This window comes from Bidens hawaiensis, unplaced genomic scaffold (genome assembly GCF_021521415.1).
Source record: "Bidens hawaiensis isolate Kalapana, Puna unplaced genomic scaffold, B.hawaiensis_p1.1 tig00003372_1, whole genome shotgun sequence".
Taxonomy (NCBI): Eukaryota; Viridiplantae; Streptophyta; class Magnoliopsida; order Asterales; family Asteraceae; genus Bidens; species Bidens hawaiensis.
This window is the reverse complement of record NW_027491187.1, coordinates 148,901-164,101: the sequence shown is the minus strand read 5'-3', so window position 1 is coordinate 164,101 and position 15,201 is coordinate 148,901. Positions and strand designations below refer to the sequence as shown.

General features: G+C 32.7%; 4 protein-coding genes across 5 annotated transcripts; 1 reads left to right on the top strand and 3 right to left on the bottom strand.

Annotated features, from left to right (window-relative positions):
- Window positions 1-1,261: 1,261 nt before the first annotated feature.
- Window positions 1,262-1,609, bottom strand: LOC143623306 (uncharacterized). The gene has a single exon (XM_077094241.1). The coding sequence runs from the start codon at window positions 1,607-1,609 to the stop codon at window positions 1,262-1,264; it is 348 nt and encodes a 115-aa protein (XP_076950356.1).
- Window positions 1,610-6,726: 5,117 nt separating this feature from the next.
- LOC143623315 (protein DEHYDRATION-INDUCED 19 homolog 4-like) lies at window positions 6,727-9,781 on the top strand. 2 transcript variants are annotated; one of them, XM_077094249.1, is made up of 5 exons: window positions 6,727-6,891; window positions 6,996-7,153; window positions 7,834-7,911; window positions 8,813-9,063; window positions 9,409-9,781. In XM_077094249.1, exons 1-5 carry the CDS (start codon window positions 6,831-6,833, stop codon window positions 9,527-9,529), a joined length of 669 nt encoding a protein of 222 aa, XP_076950364.1. In that variant the 5' UTR covers window positions 6,727-6,830; the 3' UTR covers window positions 9,530-9,781. The 2 variants fall into 2 exon arrangements, with proteins under 2 accessions (XP_076950364.1, XP_076950365.1); XM_077094250.1 differs by having other exon boundaries at window positions 6,728-6,891; window positions 6,999-7,153.
- LOC143623305 (uncharacterized) lies at window positions 9,758-11,711 on the bottom strand. The gene is made up of 4 exons (XM_077094240.1): window positions 11,403-11,711; window positions 11,215-11,300; window positions 10,316-10,404; window positions 9,758-10,205 (listed from the first exon to the last, which is right to left on the bottom strand). Exons 1-4 carry the CDS (start codon window positions 11,709-11,711, stop codon window positions 9,961-9,963), a joined length of 729 nt encoding a protein of 242 aa, XP_076950355.1. The 3' UTR covers window positions 9,758-9,960.
- LOC143623304 (uncharacterized) lies at window positions 11,711-13,569 on the bottom strand. Its single transcript, XM_077094239.1, has 3 exons — window positions 13,112-13,569; window positions 11,949-12,148; window positions 11,711-11,897 (listed from the first exon to the last, which is right to left on the bottom strand). The coding sequence occupies exons 1-3, from the start codon at window positions 13,406-13,408 to the stop codon at window positions 11,711-11,713; spliced, it is 684 nt and encodes a 227-aa protein (XP_076950354.1). The 5' UTR covers window positions 13,409-13,569.
- Between the last annotated feature and the right edge of the window lie 1,632 nt (window positions 13,570-15,201).

Here is a 15,201-nt window from a genome sequence, read left to right as displayed (position 1 = left end):
TGGTTAGCCTTTCTTCCACTTTGGGTAGCTTCATCACAAATCACATTACTTACTCAGCCCATCACAATCAGCACCCCGGCCTGATCCAAGTGCCTTGTCCTAAGGAATAAAACTCTCACCCAAATGGGTAAGATCCAACTTCATCTAGATAAAAAAGAATACTCAACCACATTAAAGAAGAACACTTTAATGGTGTTCCAACTCCGACTTTCCTTTGATGTTAGCACACAAACCCAATTCATCCCACCAATCGCACCTCCATTATCCATTCGACCCATCCCCGACCGAGAGACACTACCGATTTCAGACACCCCCCCCCCCACCATCACAATTTTCACAAACCTTTTTATCCCCTAGTCAGACCCTCCTAAACACTATTTTCTCTTTCTTCGAGGGCTAAAATATATTTCAACCTCGTTATCAGCCCGAGTGGCCCGACCATGCTAAACACTCGTTTCTCTCCCAAGGCCAACACCTACGAGGGATCTTAGGTGCATCCCAAATCTATACCTATGTACACCAGAACCGAGAAGAATTCTACTTTTTTTTATTTCTTGCTTTAGAAAGAATAGATAGATATATCTATATAATTGTTTTAAAACCTTTTAAAGAGTGTCTTTTTTTAAATATTATTTAGAGATGCTTAAAAAAATCTTATTAGATGTTATAAATATAAAATGATTAAATGCATATGGCTTGATGATCAACAAATTTGGTTCATTGCTCAAGTATACACCCTGAACCAAACAAAAGAAACTTATATTTATTTAACAAATATATATATATATATATATATATATATATATATATATAAAACTTTTTTTTTGTTGTTTTTATAAAAACATAGTATGATTGTTTTTTAAAAACATTTTACGAAAAATGAAAATACTTTTTTGAACGGACAAAGAACTGCCTACGTATTCTGTATGTAAAATGAAAATACTAGTTAGAGTAATGCTATTATAATTATTTTTTTATTTTTTGAGAAAAAATATTATTAAAAAATGTATTTAATTTATTTAAGGAAAAACATTTTTACAGTTTGAAAAAAAGATATGCACAATCTTCGGTTTGTGTTCTAAAATAAGCCATGCATCAAGAGTGTCTTTAGGTCGGTTTCCATGTGCATTTGTAACGAAGATCAAATTTATATAATCTAAACTCTTCACAAAATTTAAGGAAATATAATCATATTAAGTTAATATCAATACCACTGGTTGATTAACATTTAACACCATATAACTTAACAATAATATCTTCCTTAAAATATAGGCATTTTGTACATCTGGACCATCAACCTCTCATCATGGTATTCCTTCACCAGTCTCATCCCGAACTCATCCACCTCTTCACCATAACCACCAGTTCCAGCCAGCATTGGCGAGTTAGCCATTCGCATCATTATGTTCACATAGGCGTCACGAAGTCTGGTTAATAAACTCTTCGGAGAGTAATATCTCAGCTTCAACTTCTTCTTCAGTTTTATTCGGATCCGCCTAGGCCGGTTTAGTCCAGCTTTGTTGTTGCCGCCTAGGCGCACGCAACGACGTGGTTGCCAGTAACGTTTAACTCGTTGATACACTTGAGTTGTGATACCGATACGTTCCATTTTTTTTACTGTGAGTGGAATGGTGAAAATGTAGTGATATAAATAGGCTTAGGAGTTAGGACATGGTTTTTGGATAGGAACATGTGGATTTTGTAAGTAATAATTTCTGTGGGTTTTCAGATTATCCTGACCGTTGGATGGATCTTATGTTTGACCCTCAGGATATTGGGTCATCGGAAAAGGCTAATTATGTTAAAATCATAAATGTTTACATAAAATAATATGGTACAAAAATAAATGTAATAAATGCTTTTATGTTAAAAAAATTATTTTTTTAATATTAGAAATATAATTTATGTAATGATTACTAACTTTTGATATACTATATGAAAACTGAGTATTGAATTATAATCCAAAAATAAAGTTTTAAACAAAAGTATAAAGACTACTTAAAATAAATTATTGAATTGTTATACTTTATTAAAGTTGGATTTATTAAAAGTAAAAGTTGATTTTGTTATAGGCTTATAGCTTACTAGTCGGTGGTGGAGTGGATACTAACGATTAATCGGATTGAATTTATATATATGCACAAGTAATTTTAATATAAACCATACATTTTTATAAGTAATTTATATACACATGCATTATTATGATTATTATGTATATATATATGGACTAGTTGAAAACTGGTAGAGTAGTCAGAATCAGGGCGGAAACTGTTAGAAATTGCCCAAAATCTGCCAGAATTAAGGCCGGAGTTAAGGTCCGACTATCTATTTCTGATCAACTACCTAAAAATTAATTGATCACCAGTCTATGATTAATCGTCTACTCTCTATTTTTACAACACTGATATAATTAAGGATAACCACTCTAATCAACCACCACACTTTTGTTTTGAACAAAAAGTAGGATTACTTTAGTCCAAGTTTTGGTTTCTAATAATTAAGTACTAAAGAAGAAGCTGTTTTAAGTTTATATGTACGTGAGTAAATAAAAGACTATTATTAAAGTCATAGATAAAATCATATACCGGTTCACATTTCCTCATGGTCCAATAAAAACATCACCAAATATCTGGCGCTTAAACCGTACGTGCTTGTCTCCATTGACCAGAAAAAGTTTAAGAGATAATCGTGGTGATTAGTGGTAAATTAAACAATTTATGGACGTAAAGTTTAAAATATTCGTTTTACCTATTGCACGCCTTTTGATTACTTAAAAAAATATCGAAAATACACATACAAGGGAAATCAAACACACCATGTTCAAAGGTTTACCTAATCCCACACACATTTTTTATTATACTAGTATAAGATATATAAAATTTATAAGATATATAAAGCCTAATTATACACAACATAATCAGAAACTTTGATGAATAGTTCTTAACTTTTATTGGTGGAAATGGACGATTGATGACCGTGGATGCCATGTGACATTCATAAACTTTAAGGGATGTTAAAATAAGATATGACACATGACGCATAGAACGCGGGTTCCATTATGTCATAACCGCTTATTATAATTACAATGAAGGAAACACACTAACAACATACATAGGGCCATTTATTCAACAAATACTCAAATCGTAAAAAAAAACATAAGAAGCAACAGGACGTCATGCGTCCCCAAGGGTGAATGGTAAATTTGTCCGACGAACACCTATAAATCTTGACAACATTTTATTGATCTTGATGCACCGTGTAATGGAGCCTAACACAGTACTATTGTACATTGCATTGGAGCATAGAGGCTAACGTATCACTATTCAAACGAGAAACACAAGATCAAAATAAAGATGTAACATTCTTAATTTGATTCATCTTATTATATTTCATTATATGAAGTCCACAAAAAGACAGTCCCAATTTTCTTTTTCATTTTTAAAAGGTTAGTGGAAGCGTATTTGACTAACTAGATAACGAAACACCATTTATAATTCACATTAAGGGGGGTCAAACCCATTATTAAGTTAGAGTAAGTTTATGCACCATATACATATCATAAAAAAGCAATATCAACACAAGAGCGAAAAGCATGTTGTAGTCTTAGATAGCACGTAACAAAATAAGAAACTGTAAGAAGCAAGAAACCCGAACTAATTTGGTGAGAGTATAGAAAACAACAAAGCATGGCTGCGAACAATCAAAAGGTTAATGATCATGAGAGTTGATGTTTTGGTAAGGAAAATGATCTCGCAGAGTATGATGACGACCCCGTATCGAATTTTAGTAGGTTTTTGTTTTAGTATGAAATAAAACATTATTTTTATACACCTGTATCTAATTTTAAAACAGCCTTTAGAGTTTTGAGAACGTAAAATCACACCTAAGTTGAAGTGTAACACGAAAAGCCCAGCAGCCCATCATCAATAACCAAGTTGAATGGACTAACTCGATACTGCCCAACAAGAAATAGTCCAGTCTTCAGAGTTCAGATCAAACTTATTTTAAAAAGTTAAAAAGATGATAATAAAATAACCTTTAAAAATATTGATCGATCATATTTACAAATTGAAAGAACAAAAAAAGTTTGATCACTCTTATGTATGATTTATATATCTGATATATATACCTTATGTTAATATAATATACATCAAACTTTTATAAAATCTCGATTTATATATCTTAATTAATCTAATAAATAAAATAAAGTAAATTGCATTTTTCGTTCTATATATATATACTAGTTTGATCCTCTCGTGTTACGGGAGTTTATTTAAAGTTTTGTTTTTAATCAGTATCGAAAGTTAACTGACGATGGAGATGATAGACCATCAACGAAGAACATGTAAAGAAGATAAATTAAGTTAGGGTTTGATGATGAAAGTGTTTATCAATAAGTGAGATCTTGTAACCCATTTTAGAGCTTTTAGAGTTTCGTAAGACTCGTAACCCGTGAAAATTATTCTTTGATGATTAAGGGGCTATTTTACAAATAAATGAGATGTTATAAGTTATAACCCGTTTAAGGTTTATCCGGGTTTGGTGAGACCAATGACCCGTGAAAATTATTGTTTGATTATGAAATAGTTTTACAAATAAATGAGATGTTATAACCCATTTAAAGACTATCCGGGTTTGGTGAGACACATACCCGCGAATTCGGGTCAAATGCATGAGAATCCTCTATTTATAAACTAAACAATCTGGTGGCTCTAGAGAATGGGGGGAACAACCTGAGAGTGACACCTAGGATTTTATGGTAGACAGTTATATAAATAGTTAGATATAATTTCACTTTCTGTTCTTATACTAAAGAAATAACAAGAAATATCCTTTATGTTTATGTTTTGTAGCAAAGTTCATCATTTCGACTAAGGGTCATTAGATTTGGATTTACAGAAATTAGACAATTTTTTTAGTAGTAGCCATCTACTCATGTATTTACCATAGCAATGAGGAGGGTTTTGCCACATGCATTGTCTTGTAGGATGATTGTCTCATATGATGGAATGGTTCATCAAATAACCATAAGTGATATTAGGGGTGTGTATAGGTTAGTTTGGGTGATTTTGGCCCAAAACAATAACCGTAACTGAGATGTCGGTTAATGAATAATCATAATCACAAGTGGTCAGTTATGGCGGTTTCGGTTAATCATTTTTAAGGTTATAGCAGGTCAGTTATGGGTCTGGTAACTTGAAAGTTTGGACTTGAAGTTTCTTTACCACAAAATAGTGTGTTATACGTTTGCATAGAATTAAAAAAAAATACATATATTTGGTCAAGGCCGGCTTAACAATTTTGGAGGCATAAATCGAAATAAGATTTTGTGCTCCCATTTCATGACAATAATTAAAAAAAAAAACGCTTATTATAGGTGACCATACAATTGTAAATTAGAAAAGAAAAGAAAAAAAGAAAAGATATCCGTTTGACAAGTGTGGGTCTAAAGCCCTTCCTTGGTTTTGTTGGCCCACGAGTCGGCCTTGTATTTGATTCGGTTCAGTTTTAGTGGGTATGGAAATCTTATTAACCATACCCGACCCTCTATCGCCAGTTTTATGAAAATCATTAAAGCATCTCACAGTTTTTTTTTATAAAGTTCGGTTTCGTTTTCTTTCGGTTTCATCGGTTAATTTAGTTATGGGCAGTGGTGGATCCATAAATTTTTTTCGGGTGGTGCACTACTTTTAGATGTTTCAATTTCACCGTGTCGGGTATAAAAAATTCCGGGTCAGTTTGAGGTTTCGGTCGGTTCGATGGTTCGGGAAAAGTTCATTACATAATAAATATACGATAAATTAATAAAAGAGACACCGTAATTAGAAATTAAAAAACACATAATATCTATACAGTAGTCTTTACGAATAAAAATAAAATACTTATGATCCAAGGTTCGATGGTTCACTTTGATAATATATCTTCACATTCAACATACCTACAAATCAACAATTACAAACTAACAAATCTAAAACTAAGAAAGTAACAAATTAAAACCAATAATCTAACAAACTAAAACTAAATTTAACAAATAACTTAAACAATTAAGTAGTTAACACTTAACAATTAAGAACAATTAACATTTAACAAGAAGTCAAGAACAATTAACATTTAACAATGAATTATAAATGTAAAATTACCTTCGAAGTGGGAGATTAAGAGGATTCGAGTAAGGACTGTAAGGAGACGGCTGACAGAGGACGGGGATGGCCGACGGCGATGGTCGGAGTGACGGTGCCGGAGTGCGGGAGTGACTGAGTGAGGCTGCCGGAGTGCGGGAGTGACCGAGTCAGAGGCTGAAATCAGGTAAGGGGTGGAGAGGCGTTGTGTTGTTTGTGCTGGTTATGTGTTTGTGTTTGTGTTTGTTTAAAACCCTAACTGATGTTAGGTAAGTTAGTAAAAAAGAGAAAAAAAATTAAAAAAACAAGATTTGATCCCGCGACCTCCGGGTTACAAAACCGACGTGTTACCAGACAGACAAACACTTCAAATGGTTATATGGTGGTTCCTTTCTAATTTATAGGGTGGTTTCTTTATTATTTTCTATATATAATTACACTATTATTTCAAAACTCGAGGAACCACCCGATATCACTATAGATCCGCCCCTGGTACTTATGGGTCGGTGAAATAGGCAAAGACCAATTCGTAAGTAGGAAGATTCCTTGTGGTCGTTAAGAAACAATATAGAAATTACGCGGGAGCCCCTTCCATATTAATAATAATATTATTATTCCCCTTTTATATATTTATTTATCTCTCAAATTTATTTAATATAATTCATCATCAAACCCTAATCCATCTACTGTCAATTAATCGAAACACACACCATGCGGAATTCAATCAACGACGATGATTCGTTCCACTGTCGTGTTTTGAACCATCTTCCAGGTCACTCTCTGTTCCTGTTAATTATTATTGTCTTATTATTGCTAACAACATGTTATTCGTCTAACGTGAATGATAATAATAATAATAATATTATTATTGTTTAGTAGATAGTTATATTGATCTAGAGGATAGTGAAGAAGACGAAGAGAATGAAGACGAGTCGAATATGGAGATGGTGTGTCCGTATTGTTCAGATGGGTTTGATGCCTTAGGGTTATGTGTTCATCTTGAGGATCAACATCCACTTGAAATTAAGTTGGGGGTAATATTATTATTAGTTTCATTATTCCTAATTTAGGGCTGTTTACGAACAGAAAGCAGCCTTGCTCATACTTGGTTTGGTTTGAAAGCGAGCGGATTTAATTTAAAGAAACGAGCGATATATTTATGTTTGAATTTGGTTTGCTTTGAAACCGAGCGGCTTGGTTTTGCTTGATTTCGTACAAAGTTTTCAATTTTAATTTCTAAAACTCCAAAATATCATTAATTTAAGACTTTAAACTAGGGGTGTTATTCGGGTTATGCTTTCGAGTTTCGGGTTTCTCGGGTCAGGTTCTTCGGGTTTGAGAAATTTATTTTGAGTACTCGTACCCGACCCTAATCTCCCCCGAGTTATTCGGGTTCAGGTTTCATGAGTCACTTTCGAGTTCGGGTTAATAGTTATTTGGGTTGGGTTTCGGGTTACGAATAAAAATGACAGCCCTACTTTTAACTCTAAATTGTCTAAACTTCCAACTCTAAAATGTCTAAAACTCAAAGTTAATCAAGAAAACATAAATAAAACGAGTGGCTATGGTTTAAAATTGAACTTTAAATTTTAGAAACTTTGACAAATAGTATATTTTTATACATATAAATAAAAAATATATACAAGATTATTAGGTTTTTGTTATATTTTTTTTGGGGTGTTATTTGTTTGTGATAGAGGTTTTTATCTTGCAGGTATGTCCTCTTTGTGCTACTAATTTGGGGAAGAATATGATATCACACTTAATTATTCAACATGAAAGTGCTCTAAAAATATCCTTTTTATTTAACTAGTTGGTTCAGCTAATGATGGTTATATTATATCTTACTATGTTAATCTGTTTAGTGATGCCGATGCGTGTACAGTGTACTTGTCTGATACTTATATGTGTTAACTATGATAATTGGGCTTATGTGTCTATTTTCTTTAGCTAATAACTCGCCATAGTGGTCACTAAATGCATTTAGTTAAGGGTGGCAAGTACAGTATTTTGGCTTATTAGAACACTACCGTATTTGGCCGGTCTGTAGAATCCTTCATAATCAAAAATCATATATCTAGATAATGAATTTTTATTCTATGATAACTTATAGACAAAGAAATATCACACTTTGTGTTGTTTACGATAGAAAGCATGATAAAAGGTGAGTCGGTGAATGCTCAAATTTTTCACATTGTTAACAGCATAAATTCAACAATCCTATTGTCAATAGTTCCAATAGCTCTGATTATATAAAACAGGCGTATTTGCATTTTATAATTTTCTGTTATTAATGTTTCATACATGAATTAGCTAATTGTACTATTAGTTTAATTTCTTCATGACAGTAAGAGTGCAAAACTGAGAATTTATGTTTAAATCACTAGTCTTAAGTTTTTGTCTGGCTAGCCTGAATCGGTTAGCATGTATCTAAAACTTACCTATGAAGAGGCTCCATGAACCATTAAAAGGTGTCTTTTAAGTGAACCACACTCTGCCACTGACCGATTCAAAGGTAGTCTTTTAGCAGAATCATTAAGAGGCTACTAAACAACCCTGTCTATTTTTGGTTTAATTTTACAGTTTCTTGGTTTCTGTTTGGTTTTAGACTATCTTTTACTTAAAAATTGAACCTTTTGGGGTTATTTATATGGACTATTGGGTGAATCTTGAATTCTTTGACTAAAGATCAAGGTCTTTGCAAGAGGAAGCTTCATGATGATGAACCTTTCTCTATAGTATCACTATTAAGGAAGAAACTGCAAGAGCATTCACGCACTTTTCAAAGGGAATCGGCTTCTGTAACATCTTTAACCAATTCTGAAACTGATCCGTTGCTGTTCTCATTTGTCAATAATTCAACTCGAAGTCATGAACCCCAAGCTGATTCTTTTGCTGAACCAAGTTTATCAAAGATCCTTCCTAAGAATGAAACACCACTAAGGTACAAACTTCTATCACTCTTCTCTAATAAATGTCTTCACTTTAAGTCGCTTTTGTTGCTTCTGATGAGTCTAAAGTAGGTCAAAGGTAACGAGTCAAATGAGTTAAAAGTCGCACAATACCAGCTATGCATATAACATCCTAAACATGATTGTCGAATGTTTTTTGTCTGTAATTTGTTAAAGGTAAATCTAAAATATAGACCACTATATGTTTGTTTGTCAACCCAACCTAACCCGCACTATTTTGATTTGTATTAGAATAATTGATTTAGAATTTAGACTCTATCCATCCTAAACATATTGTTTTCATGTGTATCTAATGTTTACTGTTTTTTGGCTGGCAGCAACAATGACGGTGACATCCCAGCTGGTTTCTTTACAAGCAAAGACCATGAAGAAAAAGCTCAGAAATCAGACTTCGTGCAGACGATATTATTATCCACCATTTTCACTGATGATTTGTAACAAAGCAATCAAAACATGTAGGCAGTGTGGCTAGTTCATGTTGTTATCTCACATAATGTAACCATTAGGTCATAATATTTTGGTAGATTAGTTGTCTATTGATCGGAACCTGTGTATTCCAGTATTTAATGATTCTAATACCACATAAATTATACCGTTTCAAACAAAACCACGAAGACTGCCAAAAAAAGGTATAACATCAACTTTTAAGTTTATGTAAATGCTATGTATTGATTCTCCGGGCATGGATTGTCCAAAATTCGCGTTACTGCTATTGCCATCTAAATTGGCTCAGCCCTTTCAAAGTCACAAGAATCTACTAAGCCTTATGGTTTCGGTGCATAAACTTGAACCATATTATGTTACAAGTTTATTACTTATTAGGAATTAGGAAGAGATTTGAAGTCAGATTGATGTATTTTTCTCTATGGTTAATAACGCTTAAGAAAGAACTGATAATCTGGGAGAGGAACCTTCAAACGTTTGAGCCAGTTGTTAGCTGCTTCAAAAAGAGCATTTTCTTGTTCGCGCTCTTTGGGATCACAAGGAGATATTATTGAACCTTTTAGCTTGTAGGAAGCCAGTCCAATTACTGGTAAACGAATCTTTGAAGAAAGATCAAGTGTATTATTAACTCCATGAGCCTTCCCGCTTCGAAACCCTGACTCACTATAGCCTGTATGAGCATCATTTACATAAAATTATGGCTCATGAAAAAATAACAACCATCTGCTTATGTGCGGGAGCGAGTGTGTGTGTGTTTGAGAGAGAGAGAGAGAGAGGCACCAGGCTGAGTTGACAAGGAATGTAAGGTCAAAAAAGAAGCTTCCAGATCTTTTAGTGTTGGGCCCACAGGTATTCTATAGATTGGATACCTGCAATCAAGTCAGTTGAATATGATATCAAGATCCACAAATAACCTTGAAACAGTAAGAGCATAGACATCAATTTCGACCCGTTTACTTACAGTTTGGATCATGCTTTATCTCTAATTGTTTAACTAGATAAATATATTGAAACGAAAAGAAAATAGCCTAAAAGTAAATTGGTCAAATGAGTTAACAGCTCACTTGGTAGACGAGATAGTCACCAAGGTGTATATTTAATCTTAAAACCTCCTCAATGTTTTGTTTTTAAAGAAACTGACCAGGCAGTTAACCGCACGGATCTTATTAGAAACAAAGGCAAAACAGATAAAATATTGTGTAAATTTCAAAAAACTAGTGAAGTGAACAGATAAATAATTGTGTAAATTTCAAAATATTAGTGAAGTGAAATGTGATTTTAAAAAAAATATTGGTCTTAATTGCACCTAAGACCGTGCAGCTAACTCCAGGGATGTTTTCCGGGCTTTTTTTATTACCAAATATTAGATTATTGCTGCGTAATATAACTTTTGTAATCATATTTAACACACTAGTTATTTGTAGAAAAATTTAGCTTCTAGACTAATACTAAGATGATTCAGGCTGTGTTTGTATCTCTAAAAGGTTTCAACGGTTTGAAAATCACCCAAAGTATATTTTTGTGTAGAAAAAAACCTCTTAAATATATTTATTCAAAAATTTGTTTTATTACTGAAATAAATTAAATGTTTATAGAAATATTAAAAATTATGGACCGAAAGTGCTTCTTGACAACCCAGCCCGTTTGACCCATTTGCCACCTCAAAGTAAGAACCATACCAAGCAACACATATCCAGCTTGAAGGAGAAAGATCACAGCTCCTGTACTTGTTCAGCTCAGGAAATTGGGATGCAAGAACCGAAACCTATTTTAAAGAAAGTAAGCATAAGTTTCAGCATTAAAAAGTCAGCAGTGCATTGATAAACAAAAACCAAATTATCAACCAAACAGTAAATCAATAAATAACCTTGTCAACTAAAGACTTCCGAGTATGTGGCTGCTCTTGTTCCATAAACTCAAAGGCAAGCGTCCCACGTGAGCCATGAGCTTCAGATTTACTGTCCCTTGACAAGACCGGTTTCAGCTTTTGGTGGTTCAAATTCAGTGCATCAAATGATCGAGCCAAACCAGAACTGGTCCCATGGTTTGGTTCATGAGAGGCAACATCATTTTCTTTAGCTGGGCACCTGATGGAATTTGGGTAATAAGTATTGTTCAGAGAAACAAAATAGTTATCATGAATGCAAAATTTATTAATTTCTGATTCAGAAATCATTAGGTACTAGATTCATTCATAGTTCTCAATATTGTTTCGCATATGCTTCTTTTTCCATAAAGGAACCAGTTAACTAATAAGGAAATGAATTCAAGCAACTGATAACATACGAATGAATATATAGCATTCTTGTATGGTATAACACTTGTGTACAAACAATTAAAATGTTGCATCGCAACAATTAATCTGTAACAATTAAACAACAAGAGCAAACAAAACATAAATAGAAATACTCACCTGGCTTTTTTAGGGTCAACGTAGAGCTGCATACCCGATAAATAGGGTACATAGTACTGTGTGGTCGGGTGTATACCATGTAACAAGAATGGCACTCCAACACCATATGCACTCCATTCTTGAAAAGTTTCCCACAAATCCCCAATGCAATAATATGGGTGAGTTTCAGCTTCCCTACTTTCCTGATCCTTTGAATTCACCTATATGTGCAGCCATAATAGATTTTAGATAGTATAATAATATAATTTAACAAACGAAACATCACAATGGTCATCGATTTTTTAAACCGAATGCTACACATATGCGCGTCATTGCTCTATGCATAACCAAAAGCCGCATCTCTCTCGTTTCGTTTACATATTAGTGTTTTATTCACGTAAACCATTCATAACCTCTTCACCGTTTTTGGTCATTTTACATAACCATCCATACCCCTACATTTGACCAGTTTTGACCCACATATGTACTGCTATATGCTTATTTGACTAGATTTGTATTTGTTGTGTGTATCTATGCAAGAAAGCTAGTCCAATTTCTTCATTCTAGGGGTGCAAACGAGCTGAGCTGCTAGCAGGCTACTCAAGATCGGCTCGTTAAAAAGCTCGAGCCTAAAAGTAAGCTTGTTTAATAAACGAGCACGAGCCCGAGCTTCACTTATCGAGCTCGAGCCGGCTCACAAGCCTAAACGAGCCTGCCATTTATATAATTTTTAAATATATATTTAAGAATTATTAATTAATATATATAATGTTATGAAAAAATAAATAAAAATAACTAAATAATATATGTTATTTTATACATAAAATATTATAATAGAAAAAACATATAAAAATAATTATTGGTAAACCGTAAACGATCCGAGCCCGAGCTTTGTATAAGTTAAACGACCCGAGCTCGGGCTCGGCTTCGACTAGCCTCGTTTGCACCCCTACTTCATTCTAATGAGTTTACTTAGCAAAATAGAGTAAGTTAGCACATAAATAATCCAAATTAGGCTAATTATTTAGGTTACAACTAAATTCCCTAAGCTAGCAGAAATAATTCATATACTACATATACAAATAATTAAATAACACAATTCAAATTATAACTATAACCAATTCAATTCAAAACTACAAAACCTATATATACATAACATAGATACATAATATAATAATATATACCTTCTGAGCGGTAACGATTGGGGTGACGGAGTCCAAAAAGCTCTCCAAGTTAGTCACCTTACTCAACGGCCTCGAAACGGAAGCTGACGTCAGTAACGGAGGTATCAACAATGCAGCATCAGCCTCACCGGATTCCGTTTCATTCTCCGTCACCACCGCCATCCGTTGCTGCTGATGCTGATTATATTCTTCACGTAACTGAACTTGCCGTGACACGTGATTGCCACGTGGATTCAAATCCATATCATAACCGACTCGTTCACCAGTAACGGCGAATCGGTCCGAACCTGACGTCATTACCGATTGAATTTTGTATAGCAGCAGCAGAAAACGGTTAGGATAATAATTGGATTGAAAATGATGAGATTGTTAGGGTTTTTGGTGAGTAATTTTGTTGTGAGGACTGTAAGATTATTATTGTTATTATTATTAATATTATTATGGATTGAAGAAGAGAATGAGAGAGACACGGAAACGGGTGTGAGACTGTGGGAGAAGACGGTGTTTTACTTTTATGATGTTTTATGTTATTATGTGGCAAGTTTATCACAATTACAGTCTTACCCCTGCCACTAACTGTGACGTCTTGTTGTTCCAGGTGTCCTTATCAGTGGTATTTTTGTCTTTTTATTTAAACCAGATATGTGCAAAAAGAACATTCAGCTATGGTATTGAATATTTAAATGGTGTTGTAACGTAGATATTATTATGTCCTTGATATACTTAAAACTCAAAAATTAAATTTAATAAAATATTATATTAAATTATATCATATCTTATTTTTCATGTTATATTATATCATATTACATTTTATTACATCTGTTATATTGTATTGTGTCATGTAATATTACATATATCGTATCGTGTTATATATTATTATATTTATTATATTATCTCGTATTCATATTTATATTCATATCTAATCATATCATGTTGTATTAAAAATTAAAATTTTAAAATAATGTTATATACATATTTTATTTTTCATGTTATATCATGTCATATCATATCAAACGATATTATATTGTAAATATTTATATTGTGTTGTAATTAACAAGTATTTCTACTTGTGCGTTGTGGTGGGGACGCGACGTAACTTTTTAGGTTTTTGTTTGGTTTGTTATGGTAAAAGTTTTGTGACGGTAGTAGAAATTGTTAAAGTTTCTAAAAGTTTTTTAACCAAAGTTAAAAGCCTTTTTTTGTGACAATAATTTCTATCATAGATTTTCTAAAAGTTTTATTGTCAAAAGTAAAAGCTTAAATGTTTTGTTGTAAAAATGTAAACAAACTTAAGGACGAAACTCAATACTTGTGAACATTGTGATATCATTAACACATTTTATTTATTTAAATTAAATGTATTGAACTTATAAAACTAAGTAATTTAATATTTAATTTAATAATAGTTAAAATTTATATAACTGATGAAATTTGTAATTGTAGCCGTTTGGAAAGAAAATATAAAAATTAAACACTATAATTTAAAAGTTATCAAATATTGTGTAAATTGTAGATTTTAAAACTTAAAATAAGAAATTAATACATTTTTAATTATTAATATTATAAAAGCTTACAAATTTAGTTTTAAAATCATATAACTCAACAACTTTCTAAAGTTAGACCCAAAGATATCATTCTAATATAATTTCACGTAAATTTTGGTAATGATACAAATGAGGCTTGTGATATTCTTCTCTCCAATTTTATATGATACAACTAATGTTTCACTACATTTACCCAATTGGGCCATCAGTCATCATCCATCGTTTAACCTGATTTAGGAAAACCAGTATATTTTCGTTGTTTTATCTTTCTATTTTGGTTTATATTATGATGCTAGTGATGTTGTTTGAAAGAAAACATTTTAAAGACAAATTCTTTTAACATAGTTAACAAAACATGCACCTCTGTAGACCTTCGTTCTTTGCAATTATCATGGCGACGTTTAAGTTTGCCGGTATACACTTATACAAAGTGAGAAGTTTAGGATTTGATCAAAACAGGTGAAGTCCTACGGGAAGTTTATATTCACCATAAATGTGGGGCTGCACAAGTTTATTTCCCATAGATGTATACAGAACCAACCAGGG

Bases quoted from the DNA above. Each gene is read 5' to 3' on its own strand.
- LOC143623306 (XM_077094241.1), bottom strand. From the start codon at position 1,609: ATGGAACGTATCGGTATCACAACTCAAGTGTATCAACGAGTTAAACGT.
- LOC143623315 (XM_077094249.1), top strand. From the start codon at position 6,831: ATGCGGAATTCAATCAACGACGATGATTCGTTCCACTGTCGTGTTTTG. The intron at 7,912-8,812 runs ATATCCTTTTTA...ACTAAAGATCAA, and splicing joins AACATGAAAGTGCTCTAAAA to GGTCTTTGCAAGAGGAAGCT. The intron at 9,064-9,408 runs GTACAAACTTCT...TTTGGCTGGCAG, and splicing joins AAGAATGAAACACCACTAAG to CAACAATGACGGTGACATCC.
- LOC143623305 (XM_077094240.1), bottom strand. From the start codon at position 11,711: ATGATTTCTGAATCAGAAATTAATAAATTTTGCATTCATGATAACTAT. The intron at 10,405-11,214 runs GTATGGTTCTTA...ACTTGATTGCAG, and splicing joins AGCTGGATATGTGTTGCTTG to GTATCCAATCTATAGAATAC. The intron at 10,206-10,315 runs GTGCCTCTCTCT...ATGCTCATACAG, and splicing joins TTCCTTGTCAACTCAGCCTG to GCTATAGTGAGTCAGGGTTT.
- LOC143623304 (XM_077094239.1), bottom strand. From the start codon at position 13,408: ATGACGTCAGGTTCGGACCGATTCGCCGTTACTGGTGAACGAGTCGGT. The intron at 12,149-13,111 runs GTATATATTATT...CTGCACATATAG, and splicing joins CAATCGTTACCGCTCAGAAG to GTGAATTCAAAGGATCAGGA. The intron at 11,898-11,948 runs GTGAGTATTTCT...TAATTGTTACAG, and splicing joins GTTGACCCTAAAAAAGCCAG to ATTAATTGTTGCGATGCAAC.